Below are 20,686 nucleotides of genomic sequence, written 5' to 3'. Positions count from 1 at the left end.
AGCATGTCCACACGAGGTGTCACAGTATCACATTGTCTGTTTGTTTGTTTCTCCCAATAGAAGATACTATATTTAAGCATGCAAATGACATGTAGATGGTATTTTTCCAGTCGTAAAGTTTGGAGAGGTGAAATTCTCTGGGCACAGCCACTTGTTGAGCTCCTTTAAGACTGGTTTCTGTCTGTGCTTTGTAAAAACCCTGGCTGGTGTCTCACGGAGGCATTTGATTCCTAGAAGAGTTAACAGTTAACTCTGCATCCTCCGCAGGGTGTTGGAGAAAGGGCTTGGCCACCATCACCCAGCCCGTGGCATTGCAGGCAGCTTTGTGATCTCTGCGTTTTTTCCCTACTGTTGTGATTTGTTACAACGTTTGTGGGGGCTTTTATCCCCCCTTTAATCCCGGGTGTTTGGTGCCACTGCTGTGTGAAGGTCCTGGGGAGGAGAGTGGAGACCTGGCAGCAAGGAAGGGCCGCATTTGGGGCCAGCAGAGGGTAAGGAGAGAGGCTGGGAAATAGCGCACGGTCCTTGGCCGTGCTGCCGGGGCAGAGGAAGATGGAATGGAGCCGGGGGTATTGGATTCCCCAGTGAGACCTTCCACAGCACGAGCCCCAGGGCTGGCCAGGCACATGCAGCCACACTCTGATCTCTCGCAGATCCACCCAGCCCCGCTGACCCTGGCGGGGATGTGTGGCCAGGAGAAGAGCAGTGCAAGAACAGTGCCCATGCAGCAAGATGGATTTGGGCTGGCAGCAGTGGAGTCTTCAGCAGATTAATGTTTCCATGGCTGGAAGCCCCAGCCAGGCAAATTCCAAAACTGAAAATGAAGAAAAAGGAAAAAAGGGAAAAAACCTGACATTGGAAAGTGTGAAGATGCACTGGGAAGTGTACCTGAGTTCTGGGACAGCTTCCCAGCCTGTGAACTCCAGCCAGTTTGTATCCCATCTCATGTCAAAGAACAGGTTCAGAAAATTGGTGCTGGGGCTCAGGCAAAAGTTCAGCTGGAGCATGAATTAAAGAGAAAAAGAATCCATTGGCTGTATTTGGTAGAACTTTTTAAATAAGCCTTTCACCCCTTCAAATCTGCCTCATCCAGCAAGTCAGGCCTTTCAGTAGAAATGCTGCTCCTCACCACATGCCTTAGCAGCATGATGAGTTTTTAAGTGACCATTGCAGTGTGGGAAGCCTCAGGACAGATAGAATTTGTGACACCCCTCAGTCATAAAACCTGTTTGAGATGTAGCTTAGAGTAACAACATGTCTCAGCTGTTATGCACGTCTGTTTACATGAGCCAAGAGTGGCATTTGTTCAATTATTAGTGACTGCTCTGCCACAGGTCAAAATCAGCTCAAACCTAGTCCCAAAAATACTTTTCTCAGCTTGAGACATAGATGGTCTTCATCTTTAAGCTCCATTGATTGCATACTCAGGATGTGTTATGTGACATTTCTCTGACTGCTTTAACAAAATTCAATAGTTTCAGAATTGCATTTATTTTACACAGTTTGAAACACTTCTGCTTTGATGTGGTCAAAATACTTTATTTAGCTAATACCAGTGGGCTTCTTTGCAACCTTAAAATTACATCTAGTAATTATCTAACCAGCAAACTGATAACGTTGAGCTGATGTATGCTGGCAAAAAACCGGTAGTAAAAGCTGCTTTAAACACTGTTAGACTGGTGGGAGGGTATGTGTGTCACACAGCTTTCCCTGTAGTTCAGTGTGGAGGGGGAAGCAGTTATAAATCCCAGTTAACTCTAAGATTTGTGGCTTTGATTTACCCTCTGCTGTTGCTTCATGTATTTTTATCTCTTCAGTTTGGGGGTGTCCAGTAGGCAGGACATGTGGGAGGCAGCTAAAACATTTCCTCTGCCAAGAGGTGAACACAGATCACACCGAGGAGCATTAGCTAATGTGCCGTTATGATGCTCATATGCTTCATGCCTGTCATTTTACAGGCCACTGTGAAATGATATGTCCAAACAACACAGTATTCAGTGCCACAGATGAGGAAAAATAGCTGAGTGCCCAGACTCTGTGCCATGTGTGATTGTTTAGGCCGCTCCAGCCTCTGTTTCAACAGCCCAGCTCCCTCATTTAGGCTATTAAATTCTTTGTAAATGTGGGTATCAAAGCAAAGCAGCACAAAAAGTCCTAGAGAACTCAGCTGGGGCACATGGCAGCAGCCTCCTCCTTCACAACCCCACTTGTTGCTGTGTGCTGGAGTGCATTGCTGGAGCTGCAGCCCAGCTGAGAGAGGGGCACTGGGTGCTGATGGGGATGTACATCCTTATGCAGAAGTGAAGGATGCAAATGTAGCTTGTGACTGAAGTGGGGTTGTTTGGACAGGTGTATCCTGAGTCTGCTCATCTTTCTTCTTAAACAGAAAGCACTAAGAGATGCTAAAGTTCAGCAGACCTCAAAATCTTTCTCCTTCTACTTCCCTTGTAAAGGGAAATCCTCAAAATTCGGAATACAGACACTCAGCGCTCTGGCTCCTGGTGCTCGGGAAGTGCGGCTGTAACGAAAGAAGCACCTGCACTGAAGTGCCAGGCCACTGACCCCCGTGAATTACTGGCTGGGATGATACCGTGGGAGCTCATCCTGTGCTGCAGAAAACCCAGGTCAGCTCTGAGTCATAAAAAGAGCTGATTATCTGAAACAGGCGGGATTTCCACCTTCCAAGAAGTGCCCACCTAGCTGCAGCTGAAAGCCACTAATGTAAGATGAAGAAGGCACTGTAATTATGATCAAAGTCCAGCTGTTGAGAGCTATGTAATTAGTATCTCTCCCCAAAGCTGCTTTTTTTTCAGCTAATGCCTGGTTGGGGGAGTGATGTTTACAGATAAGTTACTTGTGTTCTTGGAAATAATGGTCATTAGGCTGTGTTTTACCCAGGAGCTCTCTTCTTTGGGGGCTGTTGGGAATGCACCTGCTGGTGCACTGGACTGTAGTCCTGCCTGCCCTGCTCCTCCCTCTCCCCATGCCCAGGCTAATTGGTGGCCTCAGGATTTCACATCGTTGCTGTGTTGAAGGTGTTCACTGTGGCTCACTCCTCCCTTTTGAATGAAAGGGCTCTCACACAAGCTGCTCTTTCTCCTTTCATTTCTTGCTTTGTATTCTCAGCACAATGTGATACAGTCCAGCCTCCCAATTCTCACTAATAACAGAGGAACAACCCTGAAATCCTCTGGTCTCTGCAGCATCTGTGCTGGAAACCTGGTTTTTCAGACGTGGTCCTGGATTTTGAGGAGGTTGCCAAAACCAAAAAATCAAACAAAATCCCCCATCCAGGTATGTAGAAAAAAAATTTAGTTTTAGAAAACAATGAGGAAAACTGTCAGAAATTAGTTGAGGAGGGTATTAGAAATCAGTTGGAAAGGGTGGGAGTGTATGAGCCATGGAAGCATCATCTATTGGGTACTGTATCTGGATGGATTTTGGTGAGCAGGGCCTGGCTCCAGCCAGCCAGAGCTCCTGGGTTCAAAGAGATCTTTCATCAGGAGCATTGCATGCGTCACTTCACCTTCCCTCATTGGTTCCCACATGTATCAAACAGGGCTGGTGAATGGACTGCAATTATCAGAGAGGAGTCTGGCCAAGGTTAGAGCTGCAATGCAGCACAAAGGTGGAAACTCACTGTACCCTGTGCTCATCACTGCCAGTAGGCACTAATGAGACTGCAGGCTTCTCTCCCTTGGTTTGGAAGGGGGCACAACCAGATAAAATGGGCTGGCTACAGGCAGCAGAGTGCTGCGTCCCCTCATGGTCATGAATCAATGCTGGGGTCATCGGCTCTCCTTTCACTTGCGTAGCAGCTGGGTGACATTGTGACAGAGATTTGCTTAAGTTGTCATAGGGTTATGTCCCACAGGACCATCTCATCCCATGTGCAGGCTCTTCAGAATCCTTGCATTTAGACAAATGCACATTTTTTCTCTTTCCTCATACTATGCTTTGCTGAGGAATAACTGAACTCCTGCTATGACAGCATGGACAAATTTCAGTTGCCTTCACCTATGCAATGGGAGCCTAAATTTGCTGTGTTGGCAGAAAGACCTGAACTCAAGTAAAGAAAGACACATGACTTGGTATAGATCTATTTGCAGAAACAGCCAGTGATAGTGCAGGTACTTTCCAGAGACACACAGAGGGCCCAGAAATTGTTCTGAGCAGCTTGTGGTGTGCTCAGAGCAGCTGGTGACTTCTGAAGGAGCAGAATTGGCTCCATGCAGGAAGGAAAAGTGGAGGGGAGGTGCTCTTGCTTCTGGCCTTTGTGAGCTCTCCCGTGGGGCGGTGGTCACCTTCACGGCTGTGCTGCTGCCCCTGGTAAAAAATCCATGGGAGAAGGACAATAGCTGGAGCCAGATGCACATGAAGGGACAGCATTCCATGAGCCAAAACAACTCCTGCAGAGTGGCCTCCTTGGCAGGAGGGCTTTGCAGTGCAGATGCTGCCAGCATGGGACCTCTTAGCTGCCTCCAGCACCTTGCCAGGGATGCGTGCTGCTGGTGGTGAGGAGGGGAGGGTATGTATCTCGTCCTTGAGGTCTGTTCTTTGGTCACTGTCCTGTTCTTGTACTGCAATCTCCCCAGAGATGGGTTTAGAAGATAGAATTTTTGCAAAACAGTGCTCAAGAGCTGCACATTAAACCCTCTTTCCTCCTGGCAGAGCCCCTGCACTCTGCTTATCCCTGTTGCCCCCCTCTGTTCTGTCCCTGCTGGACCTCTTTGCTCCACAGTCACTGACAAGGACAGCACCTTTTCCTCTTCAAAACAGTATAGGCTTCTCAAGAAAATATTTGTCTGCTTGGAGGTCCTTTTAGTGCTGCTTAAAGGATTAAAGTGGAACCAAACCAACTGTTTTCTGTTTTTTCTCAGATCCCAAAGGACTGTAAAGAGAATATGTGAAATCATTCATGGGGTCCCTTGTACTGTGAGGAGAGGAGAGCTAATTCATAGTGCCTTTCTCAACTTTCAAAAACCCTGAAGAAATTAAAGAAGCAAGTTCTTAACAGTTCATCTGTTCAGAGGTGTTTAGGGTGTTCATGGTACATGTTACAAGTTACAGTTCCATGCTGGTTTACATTGTACCTTCTGCTACCAGCTAATTTGCAACAGCTCCTTTCAATTATCACAAGGATTTCTGGCCTGATACAAAGCAAAAGGGCTCAGCTTTTATTTGGAGAAAGATAAAACCCTCTGCTGTTCAATATGTGTCCAAAGAATATTGAACCCTTATAAAATAATTTTAATAGGGGTCATAAAGTATGGGGGAGGAAGGAGGAACTTGCATGGGGAAGAAATCAAGGAAACTTGGCTTTCAATTTGGTGCCTGGCTCTAAGCTAGTTTTGCACTTATGTGAAAACTTCCTGGGAACATGGACATTGTGGTGGGAGCCAGTGGTTATTCTGCCACACAAATTTTCACTTCTGTTTACCTTAAAATTTTGTAGTCCATGATCAACACTGAAATAATCAGAAGGAAAATGTTTTGTTGTAATAGATTTCTGAGGTTTGTTTGACTAGCTCTGCTGATAATAGATAACATCTGCTTAGATAGCTTCATGAAAACGTCTGTATCTGTTCTTAAGCTTACTTGGGAGTTTTTGGTGCCTGTTTACAATCACTCCTGTGTAGCAGATCATCTCCCCACAGGATTTTGCTGCTGAGTCATTTCCAATCAGGTGTTTAAATGCTGGTGGTCTGATGTGATAAATACCAATACACATAAGCAAGGGGAATTCAGTTAGTGCATGGAGCTATAAAGAGAACAGCTACCTCCCCGAGTGAGAAGGGGGAAACCCTGAAGTAAGTGATCAGGGCTTCTGTAGGTTCTTTGCAACACAAAAATAAGCCTGCTTACAAAAACTTGCCCTGGGAGGTTCAGTGCCTGTGTGGTTTAGTAATGTTGATAGGCACAAAAGTCACTGCAGACTGGAGAAATGCATGGAAAGGAGCTTGAATTGTGCTGGTGAGCTGGATGCTGTGAACAGCAGTGGGTCAGCTGTGTATTGCCAGCAGTGTCTGGGGGGCAGGAGCTGGGGGGGCACAACAGTGGGATGGCTGGAACTGTTCTCAGTGGGGTATATGAGGTGGCTGTGACAGGTGTGAAACTAGTTCAGCTGGCTCTGAGAGTTAATATGGGCATTAGGTGGTCAAATATTACAGGGTTAAAAATCTCCATGTTAAAAAAAAAAAATTACTTTACACAATTTTCCAAGTTTGGTTGCTCATATTTGTGAATATTCCTCTTAAAATATACAGGTTGGGAATGTCATTCCTGTTTTTGATGGAAAGGGAGATGCTATGTATTCGTAGCACTATAGTAGCTACAGCTTTAAAATAATCACAAGCAAAAATCATAAATCACATTAGGTGTGGCAATGTATTGATAAAATTATAGGGAGCCAACCCTGTAATTTCTTAGCACCCAGCATAGTTACAAAAGCAAAGATCCTGTGAGAGCTCCAGGTAGCATTCCCTTACACACCAGCAGTGCTCCTGACAAACAGTTCATTTGTTCCTGTCTTCCAGGACTATAATCTGCTCTTAATTCTTTGTCCTTCACCTGCCCTGTCTTGGAGCTATTTTGTGACACACAGAAAGGTTTTTGCAAGTGCTCTTATTTTTGAGAGAAGGATTCTCTGCCCTTGGGCTTAGGAATAGCCTGCCACAGAGTTGCTACACGCTGAAAAATGCAGCCCGCATGGTATTTAGAAGAAGACCTCCTTTTTCTGTTGGAGTATCACTGGTGGCAAGGATGAGGAATGGGAGTTAATGTTCAGTATCCAAACCACACCAGATTTCACAGGTTGACTGGGGTGGGTAACAAGTTTGGAGAGCTTCAACCAAATTCATATTACAGGAATCTGCACCTAACATCTGCTTCGCTGGTGCTTCTGTTTTGCATTTTAATTATTTACTGAAACTCCGGATGTTGCTGTTTACAGTTTCCTGCTTCTAAAGAGTTCTGGGGACTTTCTGTATTATCATGATGATTTATTTGATATTTTTTTAGAATTCAACCTTTGAGAGAAAGCTTGAGAGAGGGACTTTATAAGTCCCCTGAGCAGTTCATAAGGAGTTTGTGTAACTAAAGACAGAAGCAGCTTTTGTAAGAGTAGGTACCTTAGGGAGCCAAGTGTCTTACCTGGCTCAACACAAAATGTCACAAGCCTTTTGCAGCAGGCAGAGAACCCTCCTGTTATAAAAAAGAACCATGTATTTCATGCTCCCTGTCTGTCCCCCTCTTCTCTCACTATATTTATGTGACTAAATGCCCTGCTATGCATAGTTTCCCAGGGCTGGAAACCAGTGTGGGCTGCATGATTTCTCTTGCTTTGCTTCCTCTTGGTGTGAGGGGCCATGCTGAGATGACCCATGTGGGATGTCCTCTCACCAGTTTCTCCCCGCCACCTCCTCAGGGTGGCCAAATTTGGGAAATGCCTGTCCTGTATGGGCTGGGACAACAGCAGCTCAGCACCTGCCCTCGCTGGAGGTTAGAGCTGCAGCACACCAAGCACTTGGGCAAAAAAATTTTTATTGAGTAAATGCTGTGATAGCAGGAAAAATACTGATGACAAAATCTCAAAAGAGGGGAATTTGGTTTAGCAAGCCTGAGGAAGGTCAGATTTCTGGCCAGTGCTTCTCCAGAACTTTTCCATTTTCCTTATTAAATATCTAAAATCACTAGAGAAGAGTAGTGATGAAGACCTGTAATAGCTGTATTTTTCTCATGACTGACACCTCTTGAAAATGACCTTGCCCACTTTTATTTCTGGGGCTGATGCTTTATTTCTTTTAATATTCCCTGATGCTGCAGAGATTTGCATATCTGGAAAAGGATATGGTTAACCAGTCTAGGCTGCTTCGGGCATTTAACACAGCTCCTCCAGGAAAGATGAGGGGCCTCCCCATACTGTGCAGCAGAATGCAAGAGCAGAGGTGTCTGAATTCCTACTTCCCCACGTGCCCTCAGGCACCTGCTGCAGATTATTGATGGTGGACGAGTGGGCCATGGAGTGATTTTGAGTTAGGCACTGAGCCAAAAGATGGTCTCTGTTGCTCTGCTGTCTTCAGTTGAAGCTGAAGAGTTTGGATGTGGCAGAAGAGCTGGAGGCAGCACTGACCCAGCAGGAGATGGCTCAGCAGAGAGCTGTGCTTGTCCTCTCCTCCCCTGAGAGGAGGCAGCATCACTCATTTTGTCCTGCTGTGAAACTATCAGGGCTGTCTGGCTACAGAAACTCTTGCATAAACTTCGAAAGTTAGACCCAAATACATGTTTTCAGATGGGTATTTGAAATAGAGCAAATGATATCTATTACTTAGACCAAAGAGATTAATTGTTTTTTAAAGGGACTTGCAAATGTTTTGTGGCTTCTGAACAGTTTGCCTGTAAAGTTTTTCTTACAACACTTATTTTTGGACTTGGACCAAAAATACCTCAGAATTTTGAGGGTTGGGCCTGAATTTTCCACTTGTGCTGCTTTTGAGAAGACTTTCTCACCTACTGCAGTAAAAGATCTCATCTCTGTCCAGCAGCTCTGACTCTTCCCTCTCCAGATGGGCACTGCTTTTCACCACTACTACAATAGGTTTGGGAAAGGGATTGACTGGAAAAGTGAGTTACAAAATAATGCAACTGCTTTTAAATTTGTTTTGGGTTCAAGGCTTTGTTAAAATTGATTATTTACATTTTCTTTTATTATCTAAATTTGTAAAGTCTTGAGACCATGTTTCCCTAGAGATGCACCGATTATTAACAGGTCTTGGTGGATTTTGCAAATTTGGGGATACTGTTATACCTTAGGAATGGAAGAACAAAGCTGGACAGGTCACCCAGGGGCTGGGGATTGAGCTGGGTGTCCTGAGCTCCAGGTTTGCATTCTAACTCTGGGCTTCTCGACACAGGTTGCTCAGGTCCCTGTGTGGTCTTCTGTGGGTTATGAGGAGTTTGTACCCCAGAGTAGAAAGCACCTATTGCAGTGGGCAGGTGGAGGAATTGCTGAGGCAGTGCTTCACCTTGGTCAGGGCTGAGAAAGGGAGTGGGTGTCAGGGCTGAGCCGAAGGGGAGGGAATGTCCATGGCTGAGCTTCTGAGGATGGCTAAGAAGGGAGTGTCAAAAGCTGAGTGGGAGATAAGAGACATCTGAGAAAGTTCACAAGATGCTGAAGGAAACCTTGAAGGCAAAAAAAAAAAAATCAGGGGTTACAATTAGGGGAGAGTCTCTCTAGTGGTGGTGGAGTGCTGAGCTGCCTGAAACCCTGAGGATGAAGACATACTTCTGTGATGTAAAAGTGGTCACTGTTGTCAGGCTGACAATGATGATATGTAGATGGCTGATTAGATGAGATGTTGATATGAGATGCAGTGGGTTCCAGGGCTGTGGAGGTACTGAAATGGTTCAGCTTCAAGAAGCCATTCCCAGCAGTTTGCAGGGAGCAGGCCATGCAGGGCTCATGCTCGTGCCCAGTGAGAATACAGAGGGAGTCTTTTTCTCCCAGAGGAGCTCTGCAGCCAGCACTGGGGCAGGGCACTGATGTGGGGCACAGGGCTGCAGTGATATAACGTGCTTTGAGGGCCGCCACAAAGCTGCAAATGTTGCATTCACTGCAGGCATAGTCTTACTCAAGATGACTCTAACTGAAAGGAGATGATGAAAGGAGAAAAATCCCCCATGTGTTTTGCAGCATGGTGAATTAGGAGGATTACTCTGTACAGCCAGTTTCACTTTCTTTGATATAGGTCAGTGTTGCCTGTGCACTGAAGATTTGAGTAAAGAGCAACCAGGAAGCTGAACCATCCCTTCCTACCCCTTTCCATTCATCTCACACACATACGCTTCCAAAAGACAAATCTAAGTTACAGGGAGATCAGAATGCACGGTTAAAGTAGACCCTAGCAGAACGCTCAGCATTCCTGTGAGACAGAATTGCTTTATTTCCTCTAAATACCATATAGCTCACAGTGAAACAGGGTGTGTGCAGTACAAGCACCCTTTGCCTAACGAACAGGAGAAGCTAACAGCCCTCCCTGGTCTGTCCTTGACAGATGCTGTAGGACACCAGCAGTGTCACAGAGCCCTTTGCTGCTACCACTCCCTGTTCCTTCATGTGTTCCCTCATCTCCTTGGCTGTTGGCCACTTCTGAGATCAGGGTTCACCCTTCTGCAGTCAGCTTCTTTCATTTCCTAATGCATATCCCTTGTGCCACTCGACCACTTTTGTCACAGCTGCCCCTCCCCATAACCCGTGCTGCTGTCTTCGTTTTTTTGTGAGACACCAGATCTGTGAAACATTTGACAAATGTGGGAACTGGGAAAAAAACCTGAACCATAGGTGGAAGTTATAGTCTATCTCAAAAGAATGCTCTGTTGGTGTTTGTTACTCCTTACATTATTGTCCTTTCTAACCCATGCATCTGTCAGCGTTCTTTCGGAGTTATTTTCTAGGACTGACACATAGGAGCAGCGTTATGTGCAAAGACAATCTGAAGGGTTTAAAGAAGTTGCTGGAAAACTAAATTTTAAAATGCTAAACCTGAAAGTTCGGCTCAAAATCGAAAGGAGAATAAACACTCGTGAGCTCAGTTCAGCACAACCTGCCTTGGTCAGGATGGGAGTCAGTCTCTTTTGGGCTCATGTGAGCTAAGGCTTTGGAATATGGCATCAGGCAGAGAAAGAAGCAGGAAAATGCATTCTACAGTGTAATTCATGCTGGGAAGAGAGGCTGCTTGTTGATCAAGTAGACATAAAAAGAGGCGCAGTAGAGGTTGATGAAATTCAACTGCAATCTTCTCTGAGGGGGTGGAGAGCCTGCCTGTCTCCCATCTGGCTTTCATTTTGGCCCCCCTGTTTAGGGGGTAGCAATGAACCTGCCTGATTTCCAAAGGTCTCTAACCTTTGGAAAAGGGTTACAATGAGGTGCTTCCAGGGTGTGCTCTGCTGGCTGAGGGTGGCTGCTCCAGGCATGGGGGACAAGAGTGCTCTGCACGTTGGGGAATTCCAGATGACATTGCCTGCCAGGCGCACGCTTGTCCCGTACTGCCAGACCCCGCATCCTTCTCCTCTTGCACAGCTGTGAGCTTCATTAGGTACCGATGTCTACAAATCACTGCAGTGTTACAATGCAGAGCAGGGGGAATTCCAGCAGGATGAGGGCTGCCAAGTTCCTCCAGTTTTAACGGTGTGATCTGAAAAGGAGCCCCCTCCCCACTCAAAAACTAAAAATACAACTGACACCGAGATTCAGGCATTTAGGCGTAATGCTCATGAACTTTAAATCATTTGTTTACCATTGCTTTTGATGCGCTTCAAGGTGTAACTGGAGAAGGCAGGGACGAGCATGTGGATTGGGATTGCTGGAGCTGAAGCTGCCGACTTCTCTGTGACTTAAATCTCTACCCAGCTCACAGCCTGTGATGGTTGAGAGCTAATATATTAATCTGCACATGATTTTAAGGGGTTAAATGCTGTGTCAATCAGGAATAAAGATTGTCTTTTAGTCTGGGTTAGAATTCTACTTCCATCCTGAACTCTGTGTGCGTCTAAAAGCTGGTCACGGCATTTCTGCAGCTCCTTGATTTTCATTCCTGGGCATCAGCATTTTGGTGCCTGAAGATAAATGAAGTTTGGGAGTTTCTTAGTGCAGGAGGTACAGTGTATATTCTACCTGAAGAAATTAAGGCCTTTCTGATTTCTCTATCTAAACAGCCAAAATCACTAGTTCCTTTTAGAGCAAGCACCAGACTGGGACTCGGGTGACCAAGGTTGTATTTATGGCTTGCTGACTAATGGTGAGTAATTCGATGACCTCCTGGTGTCTTAGTTTTCTCCCAGGTAATATGGGAGTAATCACACTATCTTCCTTTGTAGAGCACTTTGAGAACTATGAATAAAATGAGCCACATTAGATATCATTATTAGACGTTATTAATCATTTGTTGGGTACATTTGTATAATGTGGAAGTGCTTTCTTCATAAGAACAGATGTTCTTCTCTCTGCATCAAGGTTTCCTGAGTACTTCACTAGCTTATTCTTTAGGGGACTACATCTTGTGAAAAAAGAGCAAAATTTTTAGCTTACAGAGAAAGACTTCTCTGGCCCATCTGCATGTCCACTGACTGAGAATACAGGCTCAGTGATAGAAAATTGTACACCATTGATAGACATCTCGTGGGGAGAAGCAGAAACCAACATCCTGTAGTTTTGGCAACAAGCAGAAAAAAAGCTCCAAATCATTTCGCTCATCCCTGCTGTGAAAGATTTCATGTTACAAAATTTTACAGTCTGGCTTTACACCAACATCAAGCCATGAAGTTCTGCACCTATAAACCATACTGATAGTTTCTGAGAACTTGCACACTGTGCAGGAGAAACACAAACCAACCCAGAGCTCCAGCTTTCGAGGGAAGCTAAGGAGAGCAGGAGGTGCTTGGACCTCTTCAAACCCAACACAGCAGCTTCACTGAAATACCTTAATCATTTCTGGTTTCCTCATAAGCCATGCTATTAACCCAGGAGTAGTTCAGAACGTTGAAGAACCAAGCCTGTTTTGGATAAAAAAACAAAGGAAACCAGCAACTTCTTGGTTGCGACAGTCTTTATTTTTGGAAGGAGGTTGCTGGACTCACACATGCGCCCCAGTGGTGCTTGGGCTGCACCCTGTGTCAGATTTGACCCTCTATCAGCACAAGCAGGTGGCATCTGCCTTTAAGGTTCAAAGCTACAGAGGAGGGGCTGGGCTGTGCATGCTCAGTGTCAAGCCTGGCTCTTGCTGTCCTCGGGAGCTCGTGGCTTTTCCCCAGTGGTAAGTCAAACCTGGGTGTTTGGGGTTTAGCCCTTTCTAAGAAAGACTGTTGGCAGTGAGAGGTGGCATTTTGGGTGAGAAGTGTTGCTGTATTGCAGTAGTTGAGTTTAACAGTTTTCTGTCATTGTTTCCTGGGGTGGAGAGTGGTTTGTTTGCTTTATCTTTAATCTCTTTGATATGAAGGTAGGAAAGGGGGAAGTGTGGTGAAGAATGGAAGGATGGGCTCAGAGTGAGCAGTGGGAGCAGAAATGGTCTTGTTGTCTCTCCCCTTCACCACCGCGTTTATGTCACGCTGGGCCCAGCAGTCAGGGCTTCATCTCCTCCTGTGGTGGGATCCTCAGCTCCAGGGAGAGGCAACAGCAGTGTGGCTACAACATATGAGAAGCAAATGCTGTGCTTTGCTTGTTGGTTTTTGGAAGGGTGAGTTGGTTTTTGGTTTGGTTGGTTGGTTTTTTGTTGGCTTTGGGGTTTTTTTGTAAAGTTTAACATTCCCAGCCTTCCAGAAGACTCTGAAATGGAGGAGTGCTGTGTGGGCACAGCTGCAGGGACATGTTGCTATCACCGCTGTGTTTTGCAGAGATGTCACTCATCAGTGGGATGGCAAAGGGGATCAGCTGGGACACAGACACAGCCCCACTCAGGGGGGCTGCAACACAGCTCTGCTGGGGGAGTGCTCAGGAGACCGCACAACAATCAGCGTGCCTGAGGCTCCAGCCCACCTAGTGAATTTGGAGAAGTGCTTTCACCTGGACTCGGGGCTGCTCTTGTTTCAGCCAGATAAATAGGATAAAGCTGACCCAGACCTCAGTGGAAGGGTATTGCTGTTTGAAACCTGTCTTGGGATTCAGTGGCTCAGGAGCAGTGTCTCATCACTGCACAAAGGAACACTGCTCTTGGTAAGGTGCCGCTTCTCTAAGACTTAACTTGCTATGAATAATCCCCTGGTGGTTTTTAAAGGAGGGGCTTGTGGATGCAATGTCCTATTCAACTTGCAGTTTGAAGGGGGCTGTAAATCCCCCTGTAGTTCCTGGTGTAGTTAGTGCTCTCTGTGAAAAGCATCTTGCCAGATAGTTCAGCAGTCAATGCAGGGACTTACCTCGTAGACTTAAAACAGAGGTAACCCAGACAAGACTTACTGCTGTGCCTTGTTCTATTGTAGCCAGTTTTTTGGTGTAAGAGGCTGCGTTCAGTAGTGCTGTGTCCTGTGATGGCCTTTGGGATGAGCAGTTGTTGGTAGAAGGATATTGTTTAAGTGTCTGTTAATAAAAAAAGCATCTGGTTTGTAGAAGCAATTGAAGCAATGCAATCTTGTAATTAACTTTAGGCACTCAGAGATTATTTTACTGCAAGTAGAACATTTGCTGATGTGGGAGAAGACCATTAACTAAAACAGTGAAATTTACACACAGATTTGCTTAGGCTTTAGCTGTTACTTTCCAGTGAAAATTCAGACACTGAAGTATGTGTTTAGTAGTCAAAGGCTTCTCCTCTATGTTGAAGGCTGTTAGTTAAGGAAAATAGCACTAAGTTTAGATTCTGTTAAGACCACAGGGAAGGAGACAGTTTATCTTGTGTGCAGCTTTGTGCTGAGCTGAAGTTGGTTTTCTTGCATTTTGACAGCCCTTTCCCACCTGAGAGCAGGGTGCACCAAACTGAGTAAAAAGCAATGTTTACTACCTCTGTAATGCTATGGCCCTCTCACTTGTCTTGCCAAGGCTGACTGCCTAATCTTGCTGCCTCCTTTGGAAACAGAGCTGTACAGGTAGTAAAGGTGTTGCAGAGAGTGTTGAAGGAGTCTCTGAGAAAACATTAACCAGGAGACTCCTTGTGCTTGGTATAGGGAAATGTGCCTTTCTGGCCATCAGGTAAAATTTGGTAATGCTTTACCTAGAAACAGTAAGCTAGGAACTTGGCTGGCTACAGGGATAAAGGTGATGCACCTGGAAAACATCCTTCTTTGGAGAAATTTAGAGTTGTGTTTAGTAGAGTGATATGCACCAGCTGTGTCCTTAACTGGTCCAGTGCTTTCCACCAGCCCTGTTAGCTGCAAAGGTGTAGTGTCAAACCTGGCTTTATCAGTCTGAGCAGCTGATATCTCCTGCACTGCTTGATTGGGGTGGGTTTATGGAATTCCTGCTGAACAGGACCACCAGGACCAGAGCAGACAGGGTAAACTGGGTCACTTTGCCTTTTCAAGACTGAGAACTTTGTCCAGAAGTGAACCAAAGCTGGGGCATGCCATGGCATGCAGGAACCTTGTTGCACCGAGACTTTTTGAAGCAAGGGTCTCCAGGGAAGGTCTGTTCTGTTATAAAAAACCAGACCTTCCCCAGAGAAGGAAAGTGAAAAATTAAAACTTCTTTTTTCATTGAAGTTAGTTCCTACTTATGTAGTAATGAAAAGTGATTTTTAGTGTACAAGTCAAGAAGAGTTGTGATAAAATTCAAGAGCAGTTGTGGTAAGTGGCAAACAATTGTTAACAATGAGCACTTTGGTGGCTTGGGAGAACCCACTGTGGGATTTCTCTGCCCATTCCTGGCGGTCAGGACTGGGTGGAGGGTATTGAGCAATGCCTGTGGTCTGTCTGGGTTTAGCAGCAGAGCAGGTTGCAGAGCTTCCCACTGTGCTGCTCCAAGGCTTGTGGTGGCATTGACCCGCAGTTTATATGACAGGCTTTAGGCCAGAGCTGTTCTTCTGTGTTTCAATGTGGCATTCTTGAAAGTGTCTTAACAGACTGAAAGCCTGAAAGGAGTAGTTTTGGGTACTTTGTGGGATAACTGCTGTTCTCAGAGGATTTGTGATTATTTTTTCACATGTAGTATGGGCACGTGCTCACATCTGTGAGGCAGAGCAATTAGCTGTGCACGTCTGCATTTCATTTGTGTCTCTGGCTGTTCACAAACTTTTACATTAAGCTGGAGGTTTTTTTTCTTAATTACAAAAAAGGATGAGAAACTGAAGTGATACTTTCACCTCTTTCAAGGCATGCCCTGCTTTGGCTCCAGGGGGCTTAAGCCACTTTGATTTCCCTTAGCTTAGGGTAACAGTCTGCTCTTTTTTTAAGAGCATGCAGTTCTGTGGACAGCAGAGGTGAGGAAAGCCGTGCTTTTTGCAGACCAGAGTCGTCCTCAAAACTTAAGAGGCTTTAAAAATCCAGTAAAGAGGTCTAGATACCTTGCTAACAGCAGCCAGAAGTAAATACTTCAGGAAAAGTGGAGTAAAAGCACTATAGTGTGATCCTCCCTCTGAAGCACTCTTAATTTTGGCAGTTTAATAAATTAGGGTCTTCCATGCAATTTGTTTAGACCATTGTGTTAAACAGGACCAATATGTGCCAAACCAAATATTAGTCCAATTCTCTCTGGAATCCATTTATAACCTTGGCTCCTGCCACAGCCGTTCCCCTGGCAGGGAATGTGGTCATTCACTTGCATTGTGCTGGAATAACTCTTTTATATGGGAATTTTGCAGGATGGCCCCAACCCTGCAGCAGGAGAGGTGGTCACCTGCCTCATACTCTGAAGCTAAACTGAGAGGTTTTGTCAACTGCAAATATACTGGAGAAATTCCTCCCGCCCCCTTTACATCCCTACAGCCGTCAAGTATTTTGACATGGGTGTAAAAGCTGCTGTGTTTGAATTTAGAAATTGGCCAGTGGGATGAGAATGTGCAGCTGTGGAAGGCACGAGTGCTCCAGCTCTGTCACTGCTCCTCTTGGGCCCACCTATTTCTGTGAGGCTTGTGGAAGCTTAAAGGGATAAAAATGGCCAGGCTAATTAGCAGATCTGGTAGAAATCAGTTGGTCTGGCTCAGAAATTGCTGGAGGTGAGAAGGCAGTTGACAAGCAGATAAAATCTCATGTGATTGAACCTATTTCTGTAGAAAATAAAATAAATTATTTTTTGATTATTATTATTATTCAAATTTTAAAAAGAAAACAAAACAAAAAAAAAAAACCAAACCCAAAAACAAACAAACAAAAAACCAACTTAATACTTAGTTCAAAACCTCAGCTGCAGTGGCTGGGTGTAGGAGAATCATCCAAGGGCATGCCATTTAGACAGGCAAACAGCCTGGGACATTGGAATCACACACTGCTTAGCTGCTTCACCTGCTGCAAAGGCTACCTGCTTCATATGGGAAATTGATTATTTGGGGGTAAAATGGAAATGGGATTCCCCCCCACCCCCTCCCGGGATTCTTATGACACAGCATCCCAGTGGACTCTGAGGAGTATTTAACTTACTGGGAAGGGTGGCCAAATTCTCTCCCATCTAAATACAGCATCTGCAGCAGTGTGGAATGTGTGTTGTACAGCTGTGAATGTCTCAGGCATTCAGCGTGTCTCCTTTTTCACACAATAGCTTCTATTTATGGGTTTTCATTGAGCTGGACTCATGCATTCAACATGTCTTTGTGTGTGTTTTTCTTTTGTTTTTTTGTTCTTTCCTTTTTTTTTTTTTTTTTTTTTTTGCTTTTGTTTTTTAAGATTTGTAGAAACTCCGAGCCCCTTCTCCTGGAAGGAGAGTTGCTACCGATCAGCCATGTCCCAGAGCTCTCAGCCCAGGGAATTCCTCAGCCCAGAGGTAATCCAGCATATCTGGGACTTCCTGGAACAGTAAGTAGCCCTTATGTGGAACATATGGAAGATGTTTTAGGGCAGGCTGCCTCTATAATCAGGCTGCTCAGGGGATTGATGCTGGGGAGCTTGGAGTCTTCTGTACTTGTTAATTAGATATGGATGTGATGATTGGATGTGTCAGTCTGTGGTGACTGACAGCTCTTGAGCTGTCCAGAGGTTCTACACACAGGCTGTGGGGACCAAATGCAGCGGTCAGCAGTGACACTGACTCTGCCAGGCCTCTGGTGGCTGAGCTGGCTGCTTCCTAAGGCACATGGTTGGCATTTTCCCTCAGGAAATGGGCCCATCACTCTGTGTCCAGGCTGCATGTTTTCCCCTTGCTGATACCAGGGAGGGAGGGGAGGTGAAGATGGTGCAGAGTTCACCCTGTCAAGTCCATTGAATGAAAGAAAACTGACTCTGTTCCCATTCCTGGCTTGCCATGACTGATGCTGAAACAGTTACTGCCACAAATCCTCCATGAGTTCTGTCTTTCAGTGATTTGACTCCTGTGCTCTTGCCTCAGAGCAAGTGAAATGTCCCTCCAGGCCCTGTCCTGTTCAGGGGCTGCTGTAGTACAGTGGTGAGGAGGTAGTTGTTCCGTAGTAATTCCTTACTTTGCCATGAGACTGGCTCATGGCAATGCCGAAGTCCTGGGCACGGGGGAAGGGAAGGAGAGCGGGGCGGTGGGAAATAGAACTTGGCCAATTTTAACTTCATCACTGTGTTCTTTCCAGGCCAATATGCTCAGTTCAGCCAATCGATTTAAACTTCATCGATGGCCCATCTGAAGATGGCTCCACAAACAAAATTGAGATCAGCATGGATTGTGTCCGGGTGCAGGACACGGAGCTGAATGACCCAATGTGGGTGAGTAAAGAGACACTTCCTTCACCTTTGGGGCAGATGGGGAGTTTTTGCAGGAGCTATTCCAGCTGCGTTGCCCCAGGGCCATCTTCCTACCTTGGCTGGCTCCTCAGCTGCTCCTCCTTTCCTGCAGCAGCAGTGGCAGGAGAAGGGGATGAGGCAGCTGAACTGGCAGGAGAGCTGAGGAGTCTGTTGCACTGGGTACTCAACCATCCCTGCACTCTCCCTGCTTAGAGATAGTTTGTGTGACCTCAGGGTTAAAATAGTTTGGATTCTGGGCACAGTTGCAATTTTGCTGACCAAGGCCAGAGGTTCTTCACTGGTTTTTCTTCTCTTGAGGGTCACACACGAATGAAAACTTGTTTTCAGACCATGGTTGGGTTCTTTTCCCCTCCTATTTCTTCAGACTAGAGAGTGTTTGTAATGACTGTTGGCCATGGGGGTCTCAGGGATATGGCTCAAGACTGGAATGTAGATGAGGCACTGGTGGTTGCTGGTTCATTGCCTTTTGCACAGACTGGCCCTTTCTTAGCAATAGCTCTTCTGAAGAAGTGCTGTTCTTGCAGGCTGGAGCAGGAGGTATTTCAGGAGTCTGAGTTGTTCATGTCCTGTTTCTGTTCTTCTTGGGTTTTGTTTACTTTGGGGTACAAATAAAGTATAGTTTGAAATTTGTGTTGGTATCTGTAAATATTCTTGTTGCACTGTTTCCATCCTGAGAAACTGTTGTCGTTTAACTCCCTGGCTAATCAACCACAGCTTTTAACGTGCCCAGTGATGGTGTGTTGGCAACCTGTATCCTGATAGTGTTTGTGATCTGGAGGATTGTGTCTGCAAAGAAAGAGCTCCTGGTCATTCTGGTTGCAGTCTCTGGTGACAGGAGGTTTGACCTGTTAGTGCTGCTCTGGTGTGGCTGTTGGGGAGGCTGTAGTCCTCTTTCCAGGAAGGTTGCAAAGGGTTAAAAGGCCAATTTGAGGTTGGGTATGTGCCTGGCTAATGTGGTGAAGCTAATCCAAGTGCACAAGGAGAGGTGACTGATGTCAAGTCTGGTTATCTTTTGATTCACTATTTGACGGGGCACAGAGGGGTGAGGTACAAGCCTTCCATCTGGATCTTGGCTTTTTCCACCATTACAGCACAGCTCTAGTAAAATGGTGTCTCTTCAATAGTCCAAAAGATTCTACACGTTTATAGGAGCTTCTGATTTTCGAAATGGATAGTAATGGTCTATTTGAACTATGTCCTCGTAAAAAATGATCCCCAATGGTTTAAAGATCATCAGCAGTAACTTTTCTCCTTCCATGCTCAACTCTGGATTTGTGGCATCGAGCACGAGCTCACCTCCCCATCTCCCGTTCCTCCAAGCTGTCTGCAGAGCACTGTGGTGGCTCTCGGGCTCACTGCAGGCCTGTTCAGAGTCTCCCTCTCCCGTCAGTGGTGCAGTGAAGCATGAAAATCCTTTTCCCTTGTTCTCTCTGAGCACAAGGTGAGGTGAGTGCTGTTGCCTGGGAAGGGGACAAGAAGCTTTCTCTATGCAGTTACTTCTTGCTGATGATGGGGTTGATCCTAGCCTTGCAGGAGGCATTTCTGGAGAGGCCAGGCTGCAGGGTGACTTCTTCTTAAGAAGTCTTTTTCACTGATGTGACAAGCTGAAGGGGGAGTGGGGAAATTCCATCCCATCCTCACCCTTACTGTAAAGGCAGCAGCTTGGAGTACATTAATGTATGTACATTAATAAATGTTCCATTTTGTCTTCAGTGGAAGACAGCACCTTCTCTCAGTTGAATGCTGGACAAAAGCCTTCACAAAGCAAAATATGCATTGCAAACCTGTGCAAACAGCCCGTCTTTTAAAATGAGGAAAGCTCTTTTTACTCCCCTTACCACCACCACCACCTCCCTATAAATTTGCAAACATCCCTGACAGGTGACAACTCCCCTTGCAGAGAAGTCTGTGTTTGCTTTGCTGTTTCTGGGGCTCACCGGCGGCTGCAGCTTTCATTGGCAGAGAATGTGTAGCCTGGGGCAAGGTGTTTGCTTTAATCTGAAATACCTTACAACTCTCTTCCCCTCCAGCTTCTCTTTTCCTTTGGATAGCTTCGGGGCACGAGCTTCCCTTGCACCTGTCTCTCCTGTAACCTCAGCCATGTCACTTCTAGACAAGAGGTGCTGCACGCAGCTGATTGCAGCAAAGGGTTGAAGAGGGCAGATAAACACAAAGGAATGCAGCAGAAACAGAGGGGCCCTGGGAGATGAGCACTGAGATCAAGGCAGAGTGCTTTATGGTATCACATTTGTCTTAGGAAAAGACCAAGGCCGGTTTTTCTCCAAAATGCATCACCATGTGAGATTTAAATGGGTGCAGAGCAATTAGGAGTGGTTTATTTGAAACA

General features: G+C 45.8%; 1 protein-coding gene across 4 annotated transcripts in view; it reads left to right on the top strand.

Annotated features, from left to right (window-relative positions):
• TP63 (tumor protein p63) overlaps positions 1 to 20,686 on the top strand; it is a 101,287-nt gene that overhangs the window by 994 nt on the left and 79,607 nt on the right. For 3 of the 4 annotated variants that reach the window (XM_082288384.1, XM_082288383.1, XM_082288386.1), the window contains exons 3-4: positions 17,299 to 17,427; positions 18,168 to 18,300. In XM_082288384.1, the coding sequence (XP_082144510.1) occupies positions 17,299 to 17,427; positions 18,168 to 18,300 (262 nt within the window). The remainder of the gene's footprint in view (positions 1 to 17,298; positions 17,428 to 18,167; positions 18,301 to 20,686) is intronic. The other variant, XM_082288385.1, reaches the window with a different exon arrangement.

This window comes from Coloeus monedula (genome assembly GCF_965178545.1).
Source record: "Coloeus monedula genome assembly, chromosome: 10".
In the NCBI taxonomy this organism is placed as follows: Eukaryota; Metazoa; Chordata; class Aves; order Passeriformes; family Corvidae; genus Coloeus; species Coloeus monedula.
Note: the sequence above shows the minus strand (reverse complement) of the source record. Positions and strands in the feature narration are given on the sequence as shown.